Source organism: Sminthopsis crassicaudata, chromosome 4, assembly GCF_048593235.1.
Source record: "Sminthopsis crassicaudata isolate SCR6 chromosome 4, ASM4859323v1, whole genome shotgun sequence".
NCBI lineage: Eukaryota > Metazoa > Chordata > Mammalia > Dasyuromorphia > Dasyuridae > Sminthopsis > Sminthopsis crassicaudata.
In genome coordinates, this window is record NC_133620.1 from 352,531,010 (window position 1) to 352,552,024 (window position 21,015).

Here is a 21,015-nt window from a genome sequence, read left to right on the forward strand (position 1 = left end):
ACAACATGGCAAATATGGAAATATGTTTAAAAGGATTGTGCATATTTAACCTACATCACATTGCTTGCTATCTTGGGTTGAGGGAAGTAAGGGATGGAGAAAGAAAAATTGGAACACAAAAATCTTACAAAAATGAATGTTGAAAACTATTTTTACATGTATTTGGGAAAATAAAATGTTACTTTTAAAAGTTTTTTAGAAAACACTTCTGCCCAAATTTGGATTGCACTGGAAGCCCATTCTTTGCTACTAATGGCTCTGTGTCAGGTCAGAGGATCATTTGACTGAGAATAATTCTTTATGGTAGCTCACTTCAGAAGTTCACTTCATTCTTGGAGGTCTCTCTATATAATCTAAATCTGTTCCATCTTCAAACACGTCTTTGTTGACCTATCCTGCCCCACAATGAGTTTCTCCATAAACCTTGAGAATGGACAATTAAAAGTGCTTCCTTTGATTTGCTAAATAGGATCTTGCTGTGGCCCTTATTGACTGATCAGAATAATTTCACTGGCTGAAGACCACGCTTCTCTCATCTTTGACCAAACAGCATATTTTACTTTATAAATTTACTGCCCTTTATGTCTGGAGGTGACTCCTCTCCCTGGTGGCTGAACTGACGCTGGGTCTATGGATTTGATGAGGTTTGAACTCAAAGACTGTTTTGCATAATAATATAGCAGCTGTTGGCTGCTTTGTAAAGGGTTGATACTCAGCTGATTAGTGTCCTTCTCAAAGGAATGGGAAGACAGTGATGCGCTATGGAAATTGCAACCACATGTGCAGGGAGGAACCAAGGATAAGCCACACCCAAGAACTCTGCTTAGCCTACTCCCCCACAGCAACCCTTTAAAAGGATCACTTTGGGACCAGCAGATAACACATGAGCTAGGAGGAATGGCAGAAAGCTGCAGAATAGCATCAGGGGGAAATGAGACAGGCGGTCTTTATTCCCACCAATATATGCATGCCTTTTATATCTTTTATTAGTTCCTGAAGGTGAGGATTATGTCTCCAGGAAGGAGGTGGGGACCTAGTTCATCTCCATGTCCATAATGCTCAATGATAGGCTCATACATAGATTTAAAATTAGAAGGGGCCCTGGAGATTATTTAGTCCAACTCCCTCTTATAAAAATAAGGAAGCAGGTATAATAGAAAATGACAATAAAGCAAGGAAATTAAGTCAATTACAGAAGGATCATCTTCAGAAGAAATATAGTCATTCTTGGAGTTCATCTCAGACAGCTTTGTAGGACAGAAGAGAAGCTATTTACTTTCAAATTAAATGGGCATTTAACCTCAAATTTTGGAAACTGGTTTAACTATGATATTGATTCTTCCTCTCTTGTACTCCTTCAGGATATACACCATATTTGTGCTCAGGCATGTTCTTTCTTTAATCCATATCATAAGAAACCAGATGAAGGAAAGGAAATCTAGGGATCATCAAGAAATGCTTGAACATACCAAGCATGGCTTTCCTCCAAGAAACATGAGGAAATGAAGATGAATATCAGGATCCTAGAGAGCCCTCAAGTGGACCTACGTGGAGCAATGGATAGAGAACTGGGCCTGGAATCCAAAAGATCTGAATTCAAATCTGGTCTCAGATACTTACTAGCAATTTGATCCTGGACAAGTCACTTAATCCTGTTTATCTCAGTTTCCTCATTTGTAAAATAAGCAAAAGGAAATGACAAACCACTCCAGCATCTTTGCCAAGAAAACCCCAAATGGGGACATAATTGAAACAAATGAACAACAAGAGCAAATCAGAATCCTACGTAGGTCTTGTGCCCAAGCTGCTTCCTCTACATGTAAGGTCTTGAAGGATAAGGCTATTTTCATTTTTGTCTTTGTATCACTAGTGCCTAAGTAACAGGAACAAAATGGGCACTAAATCAAGGCTTCTTGACCTGATTTAACTCAAATTTAACTGAACTGGACTGAATTGAATTGAATTGATAGTTCTAGCCATCATAAGGATGGTAATTTCTCCACCCTTAGCTACTCAGACTGTTTCCATACCTTTTCTTTTCTAGGAAATAAAAATTGACACAAATTCCCTCTGTAAGTCCATTGAAAATGGGATTGTTGTTTGTTTTTTAATGTTCAATCATCTAAATTCCCCAAAAAACCCACTTGCTTTCTCCAGCTGCTTATGGGTATAGATACTCAGGATTCATTGATAGTTGTTTACTAAGGCAGAACAATTGAGCCACAAACCAATGGGCTCAGAAATAGGTGAAATCTGGAGGTTTCTTCATTGCCTTCCAGGAATTATTAATAAATAATAAATCCTGAGCCTGTAGAATAACTAGTAGACTACATCCTTCATTACATTTTTTGTGTTCATATGTATAACCTAAATCAAATTGCTTGCCTTCTCAGGGAGGAGAGACAGAGAGTTATTTCAGTAATATTAAAATTTGTTTTTGCATGTAATTGGAGAAAAATAAAATATTAAATAATTTTTAAAACATTATGCTTGAAGGTTTTTTCTTGAGGTTTGATTCTCTGGAGCTCAAATAGAGTTGTTCATCTGATGGTAAGCTAAATCTAGCTAAGATGCTAGACTGGGGGGTTTAAAAACCTTGCTCTTAACTTTCTAAGCTAAGGTTTCCTTATCTGTAAAATGAAAGGATTAAATTCAGTGACATCTCAGGTTCTTTCCATGTCTAAATCTATTATCCTTTGGGATTAGCCTTTGGGAAATGGAAAAGATAAACAATTTCTTATTCAACCTTCATAGAAATAAGTCTTAACTTGTTTAGAGATTGCTTTAAAAATGATAACAATAATAATACAGAAAATTAAGCTTCATTTTAATAATGACAATAGCAAACATTTACATTGTACTTTTATTACATAATGTATTTGATCCTTATGACAATCCTGTGAGGTCAGTATTACAGGTATTATTATATCCTCTTTACAGATGAGGAAACTGAAAGTCAACATTAGTGGTTTGTCAGTCATTAAAAACACTATTGAGCTTTAGAGTATGTATTTGAAGCCAGGTTTTTCCTGACTCCAATCACAGTGCTTTCTCCACTGTTCTGCACTGCCTCTTACCCTGACTCTAATTCACTAGTGAAATTGCTTAGCTCCTGAGGCCACACTCTGATTCCTAAATAAAGCATGAAAATCTTTGAAGAATGAAAAACAAACACTAAGTTAGCTAAGTAGTTGTAGTATCATCACCTATTGTCTGGGGATTCTTTATAGGATAGTATTGGACTAGACTAGTGTTTCCCAAAGTGTGTTACGCATACCCCCAGGGGTACGGGAAGAGTTTGGTGGGGGTACGCATTTTAGTGGGGATATGTACTGCACCGTGCTTAGCTGCTTTTAATTCTACATTCTCATGAGTCAAGTCAAGACAATCTTGTGAGGCATGACATGGTCCCGTGTGACACAGCGTGAATATACCGCACTTTGTTACAGAGACAACTTATTTCGTTAATAGTGGTTTCTCCAGGCACTTGTGTATTTTTAGCTTTTGTGCGATTTTTCTTATAGGAAAGGTTTGTTATGTACTTTAGTAAGTCCCACTGATTTTGATTATTTTTATATAGAAGGATGAAATTGTGCTGAGATAACAGACCATCATTTGATTCCCTGGTTGTTAATGTTAAACTGAGATGCAGCTCCATGTGCAATAGCCTGTTCCTTTTTCAGACTTAATGTCTACAAATGCTGAAAAAGCATAAATATGAAGTTGGAAAAGGCAAGATATATTTCAGAACTTTTTCTGTTAAAACAGTATACACATGTTGTATTTGTAACCAGAATGATGTTAAAATACACTCCTTATGTTTATTTTTCAAGAACCCATCTGAAGCCAATTCCAACAATTGCTCTTCTTCCGCATGCAGCAAACCTTCTGGCATGGATTTATATTTTATTATGAATAATTTTATTTTTTATTTATTATTACTTTGTGTATGTATCAAAAAAGAAAAAATAAATATATTTTGATTATTATTAAAATACATCCTTTTGTTGTTGTTGTTGTTGTTGTTGAGGGGTACTCAGCATTACGAAAATTATAGAATGGGTACACATATGTCAAAAGTTTGGGAAACACTGGACTAGATAATTTGAGATTCCTCCAGTCTCTGAGATTCTATGATTCTCTTACTTCTTTGGGACTAATGGTTCATCTTCCACATCCCATTCCTTCTCAGTGTAGAGAGAGTATGTCAATTTTTCTCTTCCCACATCTGGTAATTCTACAGAAATGCATTGCTGTTACACTCTCCCAAAAAGATTTCTAAAAACAAACCCAGATTATTTGAATAAATCTATCCAAATAATAGAAGTGCTTTGGGAATTCAAGAATACTACAAGAGCTACAAATTGATCCAATCACCCTGGGAAACGATTTGAAACTAAGAGAGAAAAGATAGTATCTATTCCTATCCTTTGACTCAGGAAATCTTACATCTAGTCATATGCCCCAAGGAAGACAAAAGGTCTCATATAAACCAAAATATTCATTACTATACTGTTACAGCAACAAAAATCTGGGGAAAGTGAGTGCTCATAAATTTGGGAGTGGCTGAACAAATTGAAATATATGAATGTTGTGGGGCCATAAGAAATAATAAAAATATTCAAAGTAATATGGATAATATTTGATAGATGGAATTTTCCAAAAAAGAATAAAATTATAGAGGAAAAGGATATTGATGCATCTATCAACACAGCATCCATGTTAATGTAGTTTTTCTTTCCCCTAATTATACAGAAATAAATGAGAAAGGAACTTTCCCTGCTCTGACTGAGAAAATGATGCCATCAGTTTGACACAAATATCTGCAGCTAAATATTCAGAGATAAAATGGTGCTCTGGACACTGGAATATTAGTACAGCAAAGAAAGCACCATAGCACATTAGTGCACAAAAAAGCAAGTACAAAAATTTTTGCCTGGTGCTTCTGTTTGGTTACAACCAACAAAGCAACACAAATATTATTGACTATCATCATCACTTAGATTTATATAACACTTTAAAGTTTACAAAGCCCTTTATAAACATTATTTCATTTGATCATCACAACAACCCTGAGGAAACTAAGGATACAGAATACAAGGGACTTAACCAAAATCATCTCACTGATAAGTGACTGAGGCTGGCTTTGAACTTAGATCTTCCTGCTTCCAGATCTGTGCCATATAGCAGCCTATTTATGTACCAAAAAAGTACTTCCATGATGCTGGTACTGAGTTTTTGTAAGACTAACGCTAATTCAATATACAAGTAATTCTGCCATCGTTGTATAGAGTAAGTATGATGAGTAAGACTCTTGTATAGCTCGAGCCTTCTATCTTATTATTTTGGTATCTCTTCAGGTTCTTTTCCTATTGCATTTAAAAACTGTTTTTGATAAATGTGTACATAACTATGTCCTGCCCAGTTATCATTAAGAGTTGAAATTAACTAATTAATTAGTGAATTGATGAAAACATTTATTAAATATGTTTTATGCACAAAACATTATGCTAAATGCTAGAGACACAAATAGAAAAATAATACAGTTCTTGGAGGAGCAAGACTCTGGATGTTTTTACTTAGATCAGAAGGAATGTAGTGGTTAAAGTGGTGGATAGCCTGATGCATCTGGTACATGTCACTCTCAACCCTTTTCAGGATGCCTTACTCTTTCAGCCAGCTTGTCTTACTTGCCCCATTGATTGCAAGCAATTGACCTTTGGTGTTTATAATAAACACTTAATCAAAGCCTCTTGAATTGTATTTGTCTAGATTGGCCTAAGAATTCTGCTCTAATTATAATAACTACCAACATGCTGTGAAAGAGCTTTTGACAATCTAGGTACAGCTCAATACACTGAAGCAAACAAACATCAGTAAAACTCACGATATATATGCAACAGTAATTGTTTATTAGATTAAGGCAGGAGAGATGACTTGCCTCAGAAGCAGGAATGATGAAAGATAACACCATAAAGAAAACTCCTCAAAGGCCAAAATATAGGCTGATTTAGAGACTGGGTAACATGGAGGGAACACAGATTCATTGTGAAGCATTCAAAAAGAGCACACTTCCTGACAGGATATGTTCTACCATAGCAACAACAGAAGAAATCTTTCTTCCTCTTGCTCTTTCTCTTCTGAAATGGCAAAACATCAGAACTGCCCCTGTATAGAGGCTCTATTGCTAGTCATTCCAGCTCCTTGGCTCTTTGGAAAAGTAGGAGAAGAGCTCAAAGCAGGAACTCCCAAGGTATGGCATGAGGAAGTTGCACACGGGTTACATGGAAGCCTGTGGGAGATAAAAAGAAAGAAATTTTTTAGCTATTGGCATGGAAATCCCAAATGTTTAAAAAAAGAAACCAAGAATAATCCAATGAACTAAATATGTATATAATGTAAAAGAAGATAGATTTTAGATAGGATTCCATAGGCCCCTTCCAATTTTAAATCTTTGACCTTAAGATTCCAAGCACAGTGTCCAGGAGCTCAATTCACACTTTCTACTCTCAATATATCCTTCTCAAGAAAAGAATGAAAGTGTTGAATCGCTTTGATATGCACCATATTGCTTTCTAAAGAAAACTTCTCCCTGGATAAGTACAAGAATAAATTACCCCACTCCATTTCAAAAAGAAGAGGAATTGAGGCACAGAGAAAGGGCAATACAGGGATTGCTCTGTTTTGGACAGAATAAAAATTTAGGAAGAAAGATTGGAACTAAAATTGCAGGAATGAATGAAGCAAGCATTTATTTAATGCCTTATGTGTGCCCAAGTACTATATAAAAGGCATTATAAATATTATCATACTTGATCCTCATAACCTCCCTGGGAGGTAGGTGTTATTATTATTCACATTTTGCAGTTGAGGAAAATTAATTACTTAAGTGACTTGTCTAAAGTCACTCAGCCAGTATATGTTACAAGCAGGACTTAAACCCTTATCTCCCCTAAATGTGGTCACAAAGAGTAGAACATTTTCCTAAACTAACAAGGCATCTATAACCTGATCAGTTCCTGGAGGATGGTGTGGTACAGTAGATGAGTATTTATTATATAGTCCAATTCCCACCTGTTTTACTATGACCTTGTCATACAACCTCCTTGACCTCATTTGCCCTGTTTGTAAAATGAGAAGGCTGGACCAGAAGATATCCTCTGATGTCCCTCACTTACCTCTCTTTATAAACCTATCTTCCTATAATGGTTGTTGTTGTTCTTACTTCATTTTCGAAGAGGACCAATGACATCAGAAAGGTGATGTCTTGAGTTGAAAGTGAATTGTATTTAAGTGTGACAGAATTGCACAAAGTCATTAGCCCTAGTCTCTTCTCCAGAATCACCTAAATCCAGAGCCAAGTCATAGATCAGGAAAACTGGCAATGGCCCCAGATGAAGCAGTGGACCCTGACCTTTTTAAGCTAAGGTCTTTCTCACTACATCAATTTGATGAAGAACTCATATGAATCTCACTTCTGCCTAAAAAGTGTGAACCATCAAGATCTATTTAAGTGCATGTCTAACAAACAAACCAACAAAAAAAGTCTTACTTTCTGTCCTCCCTCTCCAGCAGATTTCGGTAAGTAGAGATCTCACACACCAGTCGGGCTTTAACATCCAGGAGCACCTGGTACTCATGGTTCTGGCGCTCCAGGTCAGCCCGGATCTCAGCCAACTGCTCCTCCACATTGCTGATCAGGTACTGCATCTGAGCCAGCTCAGTGCTATAACGAGTCTCAGATTCAGTCAATGAATTTTCCAAACAATCTTTCTGAAATGAGAAGTATACAAACATGTAAAGACTCTATGATTTCACCAACATGGAAGACTCTCAACAAGAGAATGCTTTCCAGATCAGAGCTCACCTATAATTGAAAAGATAAGTCCTAGGAATTTGCTTGAGGTCCATAGAAATTAAATTATTTGTCCAGTCATACAACTACTAAGTATCAAAATAGGAGACTTCAGACTGACTTCAGACCCTAGTATGCTACCCTTTAAAGCTTAACAAATGAGAAGTGTAAACAAAATTTAAAATAAGTAGGTTGTTTAGAAAAGTCTCTGGCTGATACAGTGAGTATTCCAGACCATTTTTTGGTAGTGACTAGGGGAAAGAAATGGAAGAAAGAATGTGGCACCAATATAATAAAGATTACAATAATATCAGATTATAATTTTAATCATTGTATTAAGCAAACTACAAAGGGATGCTTTGGATTCATTTCATAAAACTGAAGATCTAGAATATCAAGGGAAGTGATAAAGAGAGATAGGAACAAAAAGGAATATTATTTCCACACTTCAAATTATATTATAATGCAACAGTTATTTTTTAAAAATCTAACATTAGTTAAAAATAAAAAGCAGAATAGATGAAACAGATTAGATAAAGAAGAATCCCAAACAATGAAATAATTGAAATCAATAATCTAGTTTTTTATAAAAAGGAAAATATAAATTACTTAGGAAAGCATTCCCTATTTCATAAAAACTACTGGAGGAACTATAATCTAGCAGAAATTAGTTTTATGCCTTTTTCAATCATTTTTCAGTTGTATCTGACTCTTTGTGACTCCTTTTGGGGGTTTATTAACAAAGATATTGGAATGATTTGCCATTTTCTTCTCCAGCTCATTTTACAAATGAAGAAACAAATGAGGCAAAGTTAAGTGACTTGCCCAGGGTCACACAGCTAGTTAAGTGTCTGAGGCAATTTTGAACTCAAAAATATGAGTCTTCCTGACTCCAGACCTGGTGCTCTATCCACATAGCTTCCACTTTTATGCCAATATCTTATAGCATATTACACAATACATTCTAAATGGATATGTTTCCAAATATTTAAAATCATACATTTTTTAAAAAATAGCAGGAAATCATATACTTCTCACAGCTATAAGTAAAAAAAAAAATAATAATAACCAAACAAATTACAGAGGAAATCACAAAAGATAAAACATAATTTTGCATGAAATGGAAAAATCCTCCCTATAGACAAAAAAAAAAAAAAAATGTAGCTAAATTAAGAAGGAAAGCAGTCAAGTAGGGAAAAAATTTATATTAAATTTCTCTGCTAAGGGTTTGGTTCTCAAGATATATAAATAATTAACAAAAGAGACAGAGATAGAGAAAGAGATGGATATCACCAAAAACCATTTCCCAGTTGATAGTCAAGTGATATAAACAAATAGTTCTCAAAAGAATTACAAACTGTTAATGAAGGACTGTTCCAAATCAACAATTTGTACAAAAGAGAAAAGCAAATCAAAACAGCCCTGAGGAATGGAAGGAGAAAGGATATTGTTTTAGCAGTTTTATAATTGATTCATCCAGAAAGCCAAAGGCTTTTCTTCCAGAGAGCTTCCTTCTACCTAGAATTTCCAAAAAATTAAAACAATCTAGTGCTATTTGACCCACCATTTTGTGCTGAGCCTGAAGTTCAACTTCTAGAGCATTCACAGAGCGTTTCAGCTCCAGAATCTCAGATTGGCAGCACTGTAACTCCTCTGAACAGGACATCTCCTGCAGACTGATGCTCTCGCACTGAAACACAGAAGAATAAAGATAAAATTAGGTAGGAGCACCTGCAGGAAGCTTCTAGCAGCCTCCTGGACTCTGAAAACACTGCCTGCACCTGAGTGATGAACCACTGCTCCACATCATTCCTGTTGGTCTCCAGCATGGCCTCATACTGGCACCTCATCTCACCCAGCACCCTGTTGAGGTCCACAGGTGGGGTTGTGTCCAATTCAATGCAGAGCTTGTCTCCCAGCTGACATTGTAGGTTGTGAACTTCCTGGAGAAGCATAAAGATCAAGCACTGATTTAGCCAACATTTCACAGATTGTCTGTTTCATGAAGAAGCATCTAATTTCCCTATCAAGTAAGCCAGTCCTCAATATACATAGTCCCCAAATACATAAAGAAAGCATTACCCTCCTCTGCATAATGTAAATATTGCACTCTTCATTTATTTTCCCTTTTCTTCATTGAACTTGAAGTTGGGGGAACCAGAGTCCTATTGCAGCCATTAATTAGTATTATGTGACCTTGGACAATTACTTTCACTCTCTGGACCTCAGTTTCATTATCTGTAAAAGGTGAGGGTCAACCTAGATGTTTTCAAGGGTGCCTTCCAGCCCTAATATAAGAGACTGCATGATTCAGTAGGAAAAGCACTTGGTCTGGATTCAGAAGATCTGGATCCAAATGGCAGATCTACTATTTACCAGCAGTGATATTTTGGACAAGTTATTTCTTTTTCCTAGATAACTTTGATAGTTGATAAGTTTCCTCTAGTTCTATGTTTATGATAAAGGAATGTTATTTGCCATGTATATGCATGCATGTGTCTTTCTTGAATCATAACTTGTCCTTTCACCCTTCCCTCTATTATTTTCACAGCTCCCTTTGGGCAGCCAACATATACAAATGGATACTTAGTCAATACAATTTATACCTGAGGAATACAAATACAAGTACTGGGGGTCAGGGGGAAAATCCCCATTATAGAGACCAATCACTTCATCCATAGAAGGTAAACAGAGCTTGCTCTTCCTAAATAGTACTGCCTAACATTTCATGTTTCCAACCCTTTACACAGAGTTGCTTATTCCCCTATCCCCCAATCTGAAATACACAACTTCCTTACTTCCACTCCTTAACATCCCAACTTCAAAGTTCAACTCCCCTCCTATAGAAAGCCTTCTCTTACTCTATTAGTTGGTAATCCAACCTCCTCAAATTATTATGTAGGTATTTCTTTGTTTACATGTTGCATCACCCCAGTAGACAGTAAGTGCCTTTATGACAGAGATTTTTTTATCTTTTCTTTTTATCACCAGCCTTTAATACAGTTTTATCCATAGTGACTAATTCATCAATGTTTGTGCATTGGACTGTATTAGACTGAACTAGACTGGACTGGACTGGGTTGGATTGGATTAGATTGGATTGAATTGGATTGACTTGAGCTAAACTGAATTACACTGGTTTTGGTATCTAATACATTCTTAATTTGTATCATTCCTGAATATCTCATACCTGTTCATGGTTCTTCTTTAGATATCGAATCTCTTCTTTCAGGGACTCCACCCGGGGTTCTAAGTCACACTTAGCTAGACTCAGATCATCCAAATTTTTGTGAAGGCTATTTATGTCAGCCTCAACCAACTGACGAAGGTATAGTTCACTCTTGTACCTATATATATATTTATAAAGAAAGATCAGAATCTAGAATGGTAACCATTCCAAATAACTGCTTAATTTATTCTCTATCTCTTACCATGTGTGTGGGAGGGGGGATGTTTTCTTTATTTGAAAAAGAACCTTGGAACTGAAAACTTTTAAATATAAATATTTCAAAAATTGAAAGAAAAAAAGTAAATCAACAAATAACTACTGAGCTCCTACTATGGTCACGAATGATGGGGAAAACCAAGAAGGATGAACTATAGCTCTTATTATCAAGGAACATACAATGACCCCTCCCAAATCCAGCTCTATAAATTACAGTAGCTCCTGTTACCACCAGGATCAATAATAAACTCCTATTTGACACTTAAATCTCTTCATAACCTGGCTCCTTCCTACCTTTCCAGTTTTCTTATACATTATTCCATTCCACACACTCCATGATCCAACTACATTGGTTTATTATATTTACTACTTTATGCATACATCTCCAGAATCAATGCCTTTGCATTTGTATCTCCCCTATGTTTTGAATTGTCCATGACATCCTCCCCTCCTCCTCATCTACTTTCCTTGGATTCTTTCAAAACTAAACCCAATTCTCAACCCCTACACACATATACACCAACTGTCTTATTATCTCAGATTGTCTTCTATCTTCTATATGTGTATCTTGTAGATATCCAGTATTTTTTGTTGTTGTTGTTTCTCTCATTCAAATGTGAGCTCTTTAAAAACAGGGATTGTCCTTTGCCTTTCTTTGTAGCTCCAGAGCTTAGTATAGTGCTTAGCACAAAATGAATGTTAATAAATACTTTTTAACTGACTGACTTGATGATTAACCAGATACAGGATTTCCTGAAACAATGGAGGGTTTAGCCTAGAGAAGAGAAGAAATACGATAGACATGAGAGCAAATTTTAAGTATTATTGTTGTTGTCTATTGTTTTTCAGTTATACTTAACTATCCATGACCCCATATGGGGTTTTCTTGGCAAGGATACCAGAGTGGTAATGAGGTGATTACAGCCAATTCCAATAGACTTTGTGATAGAGAGAGCCATCTGCATTCAGAAAGAGGACTGAATGTGGATCACAAATATTTTCATCTTTTTTGTTTTTGTTTGCTTGATTGATTTTTTCTTTCTCATTTTTTCTTTTGATCTGATTTTTCTTGTGCAGCATGATAAATGTGAAAATATGTTTAGAAAAATGATTAGAAGAATTGCACATGTTTAACCTATATTGGATTGCTTGATGTATAGCAGAGAGGGAAACTGGGGAGGAAGAAAAATATGGAACACAAGAGGTGAATGTTGAAAACTATCTGCATTATTTTGAAAAACAAAAAGTTATTATTATAAATTTTTTAAAAAGATACCAATATGGTTTGGCATTTCCTTCTCCAGCTCATTTTACAGATGAAGACACTGAAGCAACAGCATTAAGAGACTTGCATGGAATTACACAGCTAAGAAGTGTCTGAGATCAGATTTAAACACCTGATTCCAAGTTCAGTGCTCTATCCATTACATAACTGCCAGTCTTTAAGTATACAAATAGTTATAATGAGAAAACAGAGGCCAGAATCAGAAGTTCCTGGAGACAATTGCAGAGAGAGATTTCAGTTTGGAAGAGAGACAGGTACAGAGAGAGAGACACACACAGAGACAGAGACCCTGAGACAGACTCAAAGAGAAACAGAGACAGACAAGATAGACAAGACACAGAGAGACAAAGACAAAAAGAGCGACACACAGAGAGAGCTATCCAAAAATAAAACAGGATGCCTTTAGAAGCAATTCATGAGTTTCCCATCACTGTGGTGTCTTCTTGATGACTAGGGAATATTATGGAAACTCTTTCCTGCTTCTATGAAGAATTGAATTTAATGACGTCTGAAGCCTCAAAAGAAGCATCATGACTTAGTAGGTATAGCACCAAATTTAGAGTCAGGGTTCAAATCTTGCCTTAAACAATTTCTAGTTGTTTGACACTGAAAAAGTAACTTAACATCAGTTTCCTCAACTGTAAGATGAGATAATACTAGCAATTATCTCCCGATATAATTTGTGAGAATCAAAAGAAATTATATTTGTAAAGCACTTAGTAGTGTCTGGCATATAATAGATGCTTAATAAGTGTTTTCTTCTTTCCCTCCTATAAAATGAGAGGTTTGGTTCTGATGAGTTTAATGTAAAAAACTAGAAGGGTCTAGCTCTAAAATTATGATACTTTTGATTTATCAGTTATCTTTTAAGTGAGTCAGTTGATGACTCAGGAAATAGAGTGCTAGGCCAGGAGTCAGGAAGACTTGAGTTCAAAACCAGCCTCAGATATATGACCTGGGACAAGTCACTTAACCTCTAGCTGACAAAAGGATCCATTGGATGAAGGAAATGGCAAGCCACTCCAGTATCTTTGCCAAGAAAACCCCATGAACAGTTGGTTCATGGGATCACAAAGCATCAAACACAAATGACTGACTCAACAATAAATCTTCCAAATAGCTCTACTTAAGAAAATTTCTTGAGTTTAATTTTTAACTTCCTGATAAGAAAAAAATATATACTTAGAGGATACTATGTGCATAAATTTTTGAAATTCTGTTCCTTCCTTCTTCCCTTTCTCTCAACCTCCCTTCATCCCTCCCTTCTTTTCTTCTTTTTTTCTCATCTTTCTTTTTATAAATACTTAGTTTTCCTGATGCCAAACAAATTCAAAGGGATTTGTAATAATTCACATTTATATAGGACTTCACAAAGCACCTTCCTGCATAGTGTCAGTGTTATAATTCCCACTTTACATATGATGAAACAGAGGCTGGAGAAATAAATGACAACCATATTTACATGACTAATAAGTGACAAAGCAAGGGTCTGAACTGAAATCTTTGGATCTCAAGGCCAGTATTCTTTCAACCACGCTGTGTTATCTCTAAGAGTGTCAACAACTGGTAATTCATTCTCAGCCTGGTTCCAGGCACACTTACTTAGTCTTGAATTCATCTGTAGCCAGTTTAGCATTGTCAACCTGCACAGCCAACCTGGAGTTCTCTGCCTTTGAGCACAGAATCTAGAAATGAGAAGGTTCATACTTGAAGATAAAATTTTGAGGGGAATACATTCTAATTCCCTAACAAGGTATTTGTTACGAATAGAGGAAAATCTCTTGCATAATTAGTGCCATTATTTTAAAATTCCTTGCTTTTCCATTATTAGTCATGAGTTAGTTCCAAAGATTTTCCCTACATCTGTGTTAAGCAATGCTGAGAGAGAAAGGGATTACTATGACCCCAAATTATAATAATAGCCACCATTTATATAATACTTTAAGATTTGCAAAATGTTTTTACAAATAGCATCTCATCTTCACTCTGGGAAGTAGGTGCTCTTATTATCTCCATTTTATAAATGGGAAAACTGAGACAGAAGTATCTTAGACTGACAAAATGGCAGCCACATATGCATATGTATGTATATTGTGTATTGTTGGGTTATTTCAGTCATGTTCAATTCTTCATGTCCTTATTTTGGGGTTTTTTGACAGAGATATTGCAATAGGTTGTCATTTTTGTCTTCAGCTCATTTTTGCAGAAGAGTAAACTGAGATAAACTGGATTAAGGGACTTCGCCAGAGTCACACAATAAGTATTTGAGAGCAGGTTTAAGTCTGGAAAGCAAGTCTTCCTGATTCCAACACTATATACACTGTGCCACCCACCTGCCCCCATCACAGAGCTAATAAGTATCAGTGGCAGGATTTTAACTCAGGGCTTCTGTACTCAGTGTTAAGTTCAGTGTTCTATCTATGCTACTGAGCTGCTGATATACCGACAAGATCAAAGTATAAACTAATGGAATGAAGATTTTTTTTAATTATTCTAACATAGCTTCCATGTAAATGAGAAACAAGACTATTTTTTAAAATATGTATTAATATCACTTTTCCTATCCCCCAAATTAAACAATAACAAAACAAAAAACAAAACCCTCACATCAAATATGCAGAGTTCAGCAAAGCAAATTTCTCCATTGGGCATGTCCATCAAACAGGAGCGTACCACCTACTTGTTCCTACTCTATGCCAAACACCATGACCAGGACAGTAAAGATAAAAAGTTATCCAATTCTTAACCCTAGGGGAACTTATATTCTAATGGCGATTAAGAGGACAAAATACACCAAGTATACAAATAAATATGCTAAATAGATCTGCAGTGGGAAAAAGCAAAGATCCGGATACCATAGTGAGGAAAATTTGAGGATGGAGAGAACATGTCTCTTCTATCTTTGTATTTGCAAAAATGGTCTGCATATGTTAGTGTAACGAGCTGTCGTCTCTGTGTCACAGATCTGCTGTGTCACAGATCTGCTGTGTCTACTCAAATCTCTCAGACAGATTCTTCTTCCTGTAGTGAACCGTTGTCTCCAGGCAGTTGCTGTTAACTCTTGTCCTTAGAAGTGACTTCCCTTCCTGCAGAGAGCCCCGTCAGGCCTGATGTAATGCAGAGAGTCTTCTTCTTTCTCTGAGAGTCCTCTCTTTTATTCTCCCAGAGAATGAGCGTGGGATAATGCAAGGGCTTCTGGGAAGAACCACCCCAGCCAATGAGCTTGCCCCCTCTATCAAGTCAACCTGAGTTCTCACCTTGTAATTGTCCAGAAAACCTGAATTCTCACCTTGTCACTGTCCAGACAACCTCAGTTCTCACTTAGTAATCCTAACATGTTAGTGCCTAGGAAGTACTTGATGAATGAATGGATGTGGTGGCCTTAAATAATATAAGATTCCAATTATAACCAAATAAATGCATGCTGTCATCTTGTCAATATAAGACAGATTTCCTCTAATTAAAAAGGCATAGTAGTAACTGAAGAGGGCAATGACTAAATGGAGCAGAGGGAGTGGTAAGAAGGGGCAGAATATTCCACTACATCTTAAAAGTTCAAATCTGGCCTAAGATACTTACTAGTTGTGTGTCCCTGAGCAAGTCCCTTAATCCTTTTTACCTCATTTCCCTCATCTATAAAATGAGATGGAGAATGAAATAATAAACCATTTCAATATTTTTGCCAAGAAAACCCCAAATGGGGTCACAAAGAGAAAAACAGGATTGAAACAACCAAATAATAATGTATATACATGTGTCTATGTATACTCAAAGAGTCAGATAGGATTGAAATGGGCCCTTTGTGACCCTCTTTGTGAGACACATATTTATGTATGTGTGTATATGTATACATAAACAATATATATCTACATACATATGTACACATATAAATATATAAATTAAATGTATATATGCAATAAATATATCCATATGTTCATTATGTGCATGCATCTGTGTATATATGCATATACATATCTATATATAAATGTATGTACATATATATGTGCACATGTAGATAGATATATTAGATTGCATACATATACATACATACATATATATGTATATGTAGTTGTCATCTCATCAATATAAGATGACCAAAAGTTTAGTACAAAGATCACTACTGTACTCAGACTTTGGGAATATCCTGTGTAATTGGTTTCCTTTTTAGTTCTCCTATATTTTATTCTATAAATTTAAAAACATGATTCCAAGTTTCCCCAACCCAAGAAGTCTATGACACTAAAAAAAGGTAAAGAAACATTATTTAAGTTTAAGTATATTAAGTATAAGCAATGCTGCTTTTCCTTTCTCTATCAGCTCAGAGGATCCCCAGCCCCATCCTCAAATTTTCCTCTCATCTTTTCTTTCTCCCATTTGGTTCTGGACTTCTCTCCTTACCTTGCATTGAAGCTCATCAATGGTCTTGAAATAAGAGGTATATTTGGAGCACATGTTAGGGTCTTGGCACTGGCTCCATTCCTGGAGTTTTCCCTCCAGTTCTGCCTTCTCCCGCTCCAGTTGCCTTACTTTCTCCAGGTAGTTGGCCAGGCGATCATTCAAGAACTGCATGGTTTCTTTCTCACTGCCATTGAAAGCAACATCACCAAACCAGCTACAGTTGCCAACATTGGCAGGGATGTTGTGGGCTCCCAGAGGAGAATGCATTGAGTGGCATCTAGGTAAGATTCGGAGTCTTGACTGCTCTGAAGGGGACCCAAAGGTCTGGGGTAGACTGTCACTGGATCGATAGCTTTTTGCCAGGGATGGACTGGATTTCATGCTAGGGAAAGGGTAGCTTTTGGGCACAGAGCTTCCAGGATGACCAGCTATAGAAACAGCCTTTCTGCCAGAAGACTTCAGACAACTCTTAAGAGAACCCCTAGAAGAGTTGTTTCCACGGCTGCTAGAAGTCATGGTCTTAGAAATAGTACTTCTACTGGATTCCAAGGTCAAGCTACCCAAGTGTGAAATTTGGACTTCCTTCACTGACCTTTTATACACTATCGTGGGTGTAGATGCAATACAATAGGTTTCCCCCTATTAATCCTCATTTCTATTGTCATCAGAACATCCTATTACTCAGTTTTTAGTCTCCCATGAGCAGTTCCCTATCTCATAAAAGGGCCATTTAACTACCTGGGGACTCCCTATTACTGGCATTTCTTGCTGAAAGAAATGTTTCATGTTATCTCTTCAAAGACATATCACCCAAGCCCAAAGATGAGCTCCGCTTCCCTGCATGACTATCCAGTGTCTATCTGGGTGTGGCATTGTCTTCAGATTAAACAACCCACTCATCTGTCTTTCTAAGCTTCCAGAGAAGGTGGGGTGTATTCCCATGGAGTGGTGATCTGTTGCTTGCATTAGGATCCTTGGGAAGAAAAAAGCTTAGAAAGATTTGGAGAATGAAGGAAGAGAAACAGGAAGGAAAGAATTTTCCAAGGAAGCACTGAGGGAACCCCCAAATCTGAACTTTGTTCTCAGTTCTTCAGCATCCTGGGCAAACCTCTGGTCAAAGAGATAGAAACAAAGGCTGCTAACTTTGTCTCAGAGGAGACACACCCTAGGAATGAAACTATCCCCTGAAGGGCTGAATTTACTATAGATGCTCCAAGACCCATCAAGTCTCCTGTGAAAATAAAAGAAATGATGAATAGAATATCAGTATACCAAGGAAAAGAGAAAGATGTATCATTTATAGTCCCACAGAACAATAAAGAAATTCAATCTTATGGCACATCAATGAAGAATCCAAGTCAGATCCAACTGGGAGAAGGATAAAGATGAAATTCAAATAAAACTCAATTCCAGGACATGGAAGGTGACTCATCAAGATAGTAATCGGAAATGATTTTCTATGTCATCTATATCATATTGGAGAAATGGGGATGGGGAGGATACAAAAAGAGGTATAAATCAAACACTGGAATAAATAAGCAACAGGAACCAATGAACCCACACATGCCATAAACCAACCATAAACTAGACCTGGGAACAGACAAACTACCTCTTTTATGTAATGAGTTGTTCTGGCTGAATCATAAGGAGCCAAAGCTGAAAGGGACTTTGGAAATCACATAAAGGTCAGCTTACTTACCTCATTTGATAGAGGAGTGAAGAAATTGAGTATCAGAGAAGTGAAACAAAATGTCCCAGGTGGCCCTAAATGTATGACTATAGCACAATGCTTAGCTACAGTAATAAATGCTTGTTGATTGACTGACGCCCAGTCCTACCCATCTTCCTCTACAATACATAAATAACTAATGGCTATAAATTGAATTTAAAGAATGAAGAAGATGATACAGTGAAAAGACTGCTGCATCTGAATCAAAGGACATGGGTTTGAATCTTACCTCTGCTACTTTGAGATCTCTGACAAGTCATTAGATATCTCCAGGTATCAGTTTCTTTATCTGTAAAATGAGGGGTTATTTTTCCTGCCCCCACCCCACCCCCACCAAGATCCCTTATAGTTTTAAATATTGGTTAATTGTTGTCTTTAGTTCTCATAGAGGACCAAAATGATATCTCTATGTTGGAGTCAAGGTACAATGTGTCTGAGTGTAGTTGTTTAGTTTTAAATATATCATCCTTGAAAGCATCTTTACTCACAATTTTAAAACCTAGAAGAGAAACTTATCTGATGAGCCCATAAGCAACACAAAGAATTGCCACCAGCACCTCATACCTTCAACTCTAACAAGGACCACTATGGGTGTGGGCTCTCCTCGGATGCTCTCTGGAATCATGAAAAGCAAATAGAGCTGTGATTTTGTTGATCTAGGGAACTCCCAGATGAGGAAATTCCTAAAAATCCACATCACAACATCTGATCATTTTAAAGAGCTGCCTAGGGTACTGAGACAGTTAAATGATTTGCATACGGTCACACGGCCAGGAGAGAGAGGTAGAATTGGAATCCAATTTTTCTGACTCTGAAGCCAGCTCTTTTCCACTCTACCATGTTTCTTATTTAAACACAAAACCCCAGAAATTACAGATTGCCTTGTATTTTCTTCTTAAATGTTCTTTTCTGCCTGCTGAAGAGATGATCAATTTAAATATCTTCCACTATGGTCTGAAAAATCTGCTTTTCTTTTTCTATGTTATCTTTATAAAGGAAAAGCATGAAAATAGAAGTGGACAGATTGTCAAAATTATCTGAGCCCCCCAAAAAATAGATAAGGAAGGCTGCTACTCAGAAGGGGTACACATCTTCATCAAATGGCTAAGTTATATATAGGAATCATGATATTTAGTAAAATATTGATCCTTAACAATAGCCAAAGAAAGGAGGCAGATTGATGGAGCAGTGGATAGAGAACCTTAGAATCAAGAGGACCTGAGTTTAAATCTGCCCTCAGACACTTGACACTTACTAGGTATATGACTATGGGCAAATCATTTAACCTCAATTGCCTTGTAAAAAAAATTGATAATAACCAGAAGATTCCCAATGCAACTTCCATCCAAAGATGTAGAATATAAGTTCTTTGAAGGTAAAGACTGCTCCATTTTTGACTTTGTATCCTGGTGAAGAACACAAATTATTGAATCAATTGAATTGAACTAAATATTGTAGCCCCAGAAGAATGAAAGTTCCTTGAGGGCAGGGACTGCCATTCATTTTTGCCTTTGTATTCCCACCTCCTAAGATGTAGCCTACCATGTAGCTGAATGAAGCAGTGAATAGAGAGTAACATGGACTGGAATCAGGAAAATCTGAGTCTAAAGTCATTCTTTGATACTTACTAGCTATGTGATGGTGTGCAAGTCATTTAACTTCTATTTGCCTCTATTTCCTTATCGTAACCTCCCAAGGTTGTTGTGAGGATCAAATGAGACAATAATTATAAAGTGCTTAGCACATAGTACGTATTTAATAAATATTTGAAGGACATTAATAAATGTCCTTCATTCCTCCCATCAATTTGGAATGGGGCGGGGAGAGAAAGGGGCACCTCTTCAATGTGCAGGGAGGAGGCTTTCCTCACTTTCCATGGACATCTCACGATATCAGTATAGCACTCTAAAACTATCATCTCTCACCCTCACCATATGACCAGTTTATCTCATCTTCCTATCATCCACTTACCTGACAACATGTTTTATTTCTGTTCTTCAATATTCTTTCTTTATTATATGTTATATAGCAGCTTGCTCCTATCCACTTAATAAATGCCTTTTAAACTGAAACAATTGGGGGTTTTTTTTGCAGATTTTGTAAAATGCAAGAATGAATTCATAACCAAAGAAAAGTAAAGAATTAAGATAGCACAATTCCAGCTCTGGAACTGTATACCACTATGGTTTGAAGGTTCAGAACTTTTTTAGTGTTTTGGACCCCTTTGGGAAATCTGAAATGTCTGTGAACCTCTTTTTTTTTTAGCAATATTTTTTTTAAATTGAAGTAAATGTCAAATTTCA

At 36.5% G+C, this 21,015-nt stretch overlaps 1 protein-coding gene across 1 annotated transcript; it reads right to left on the minus strand.

Annotated features, from left to right (window-relative positions):
• Positions 1–5,929: 5,929 nt before the first annotated feature.
• Positions 5,930–17,499, minus strand: LOC141540814 (keratin, type I cuticular Ha4-like). The gene is made up of 7 exons (XM_074264765.1): positions 16,984–17,499; positions 14,188–14,270; positions 11,046–11,202; positions 9,637–9,798; positions 9,420–9,545; positions 7,553–7,773; positions 5,930–6,292 (listed from the first exon to the last, which is right to left on the minus strand). The coding sequence occupies exons 1-7, from the start codon at positions 17,497–17,499 to the stop codon at positions 6,157–6,159; spliced, it is 1,401 nt and encodes a 466-aa protein (XP_074120866.1). The 3' UTR covers positions 5,930–6,156.
• Positions 17,500–21,015: the final 3,516 nt, after the last annotated feature.

Bases quoted from the DNA above. Each gene is read 5' to 3' on its own strand.
- LOC141540814 (XM_074264765.1), bottom strand. From the start codon at position 17,499: ATGACTTCTAGCAGCCGTGGAAACAACTCTTCTAGGGGTTCTCTTAAG. The intron at 11,203-14,187 runs GTAAGTGTGCCT...ATATATATATAG, and splicing joins ACAGATGAATTCAAGACTAA to GTACAAGAGTGAACTATACC. The intron at 9,546-9,636 runs GTGCAGGCAGTG...TCTGTGTTTCAG, and splicing joins AGCAGTGGTTCATCACTCAG to TGCGAGAGCATCAGTCTGCA.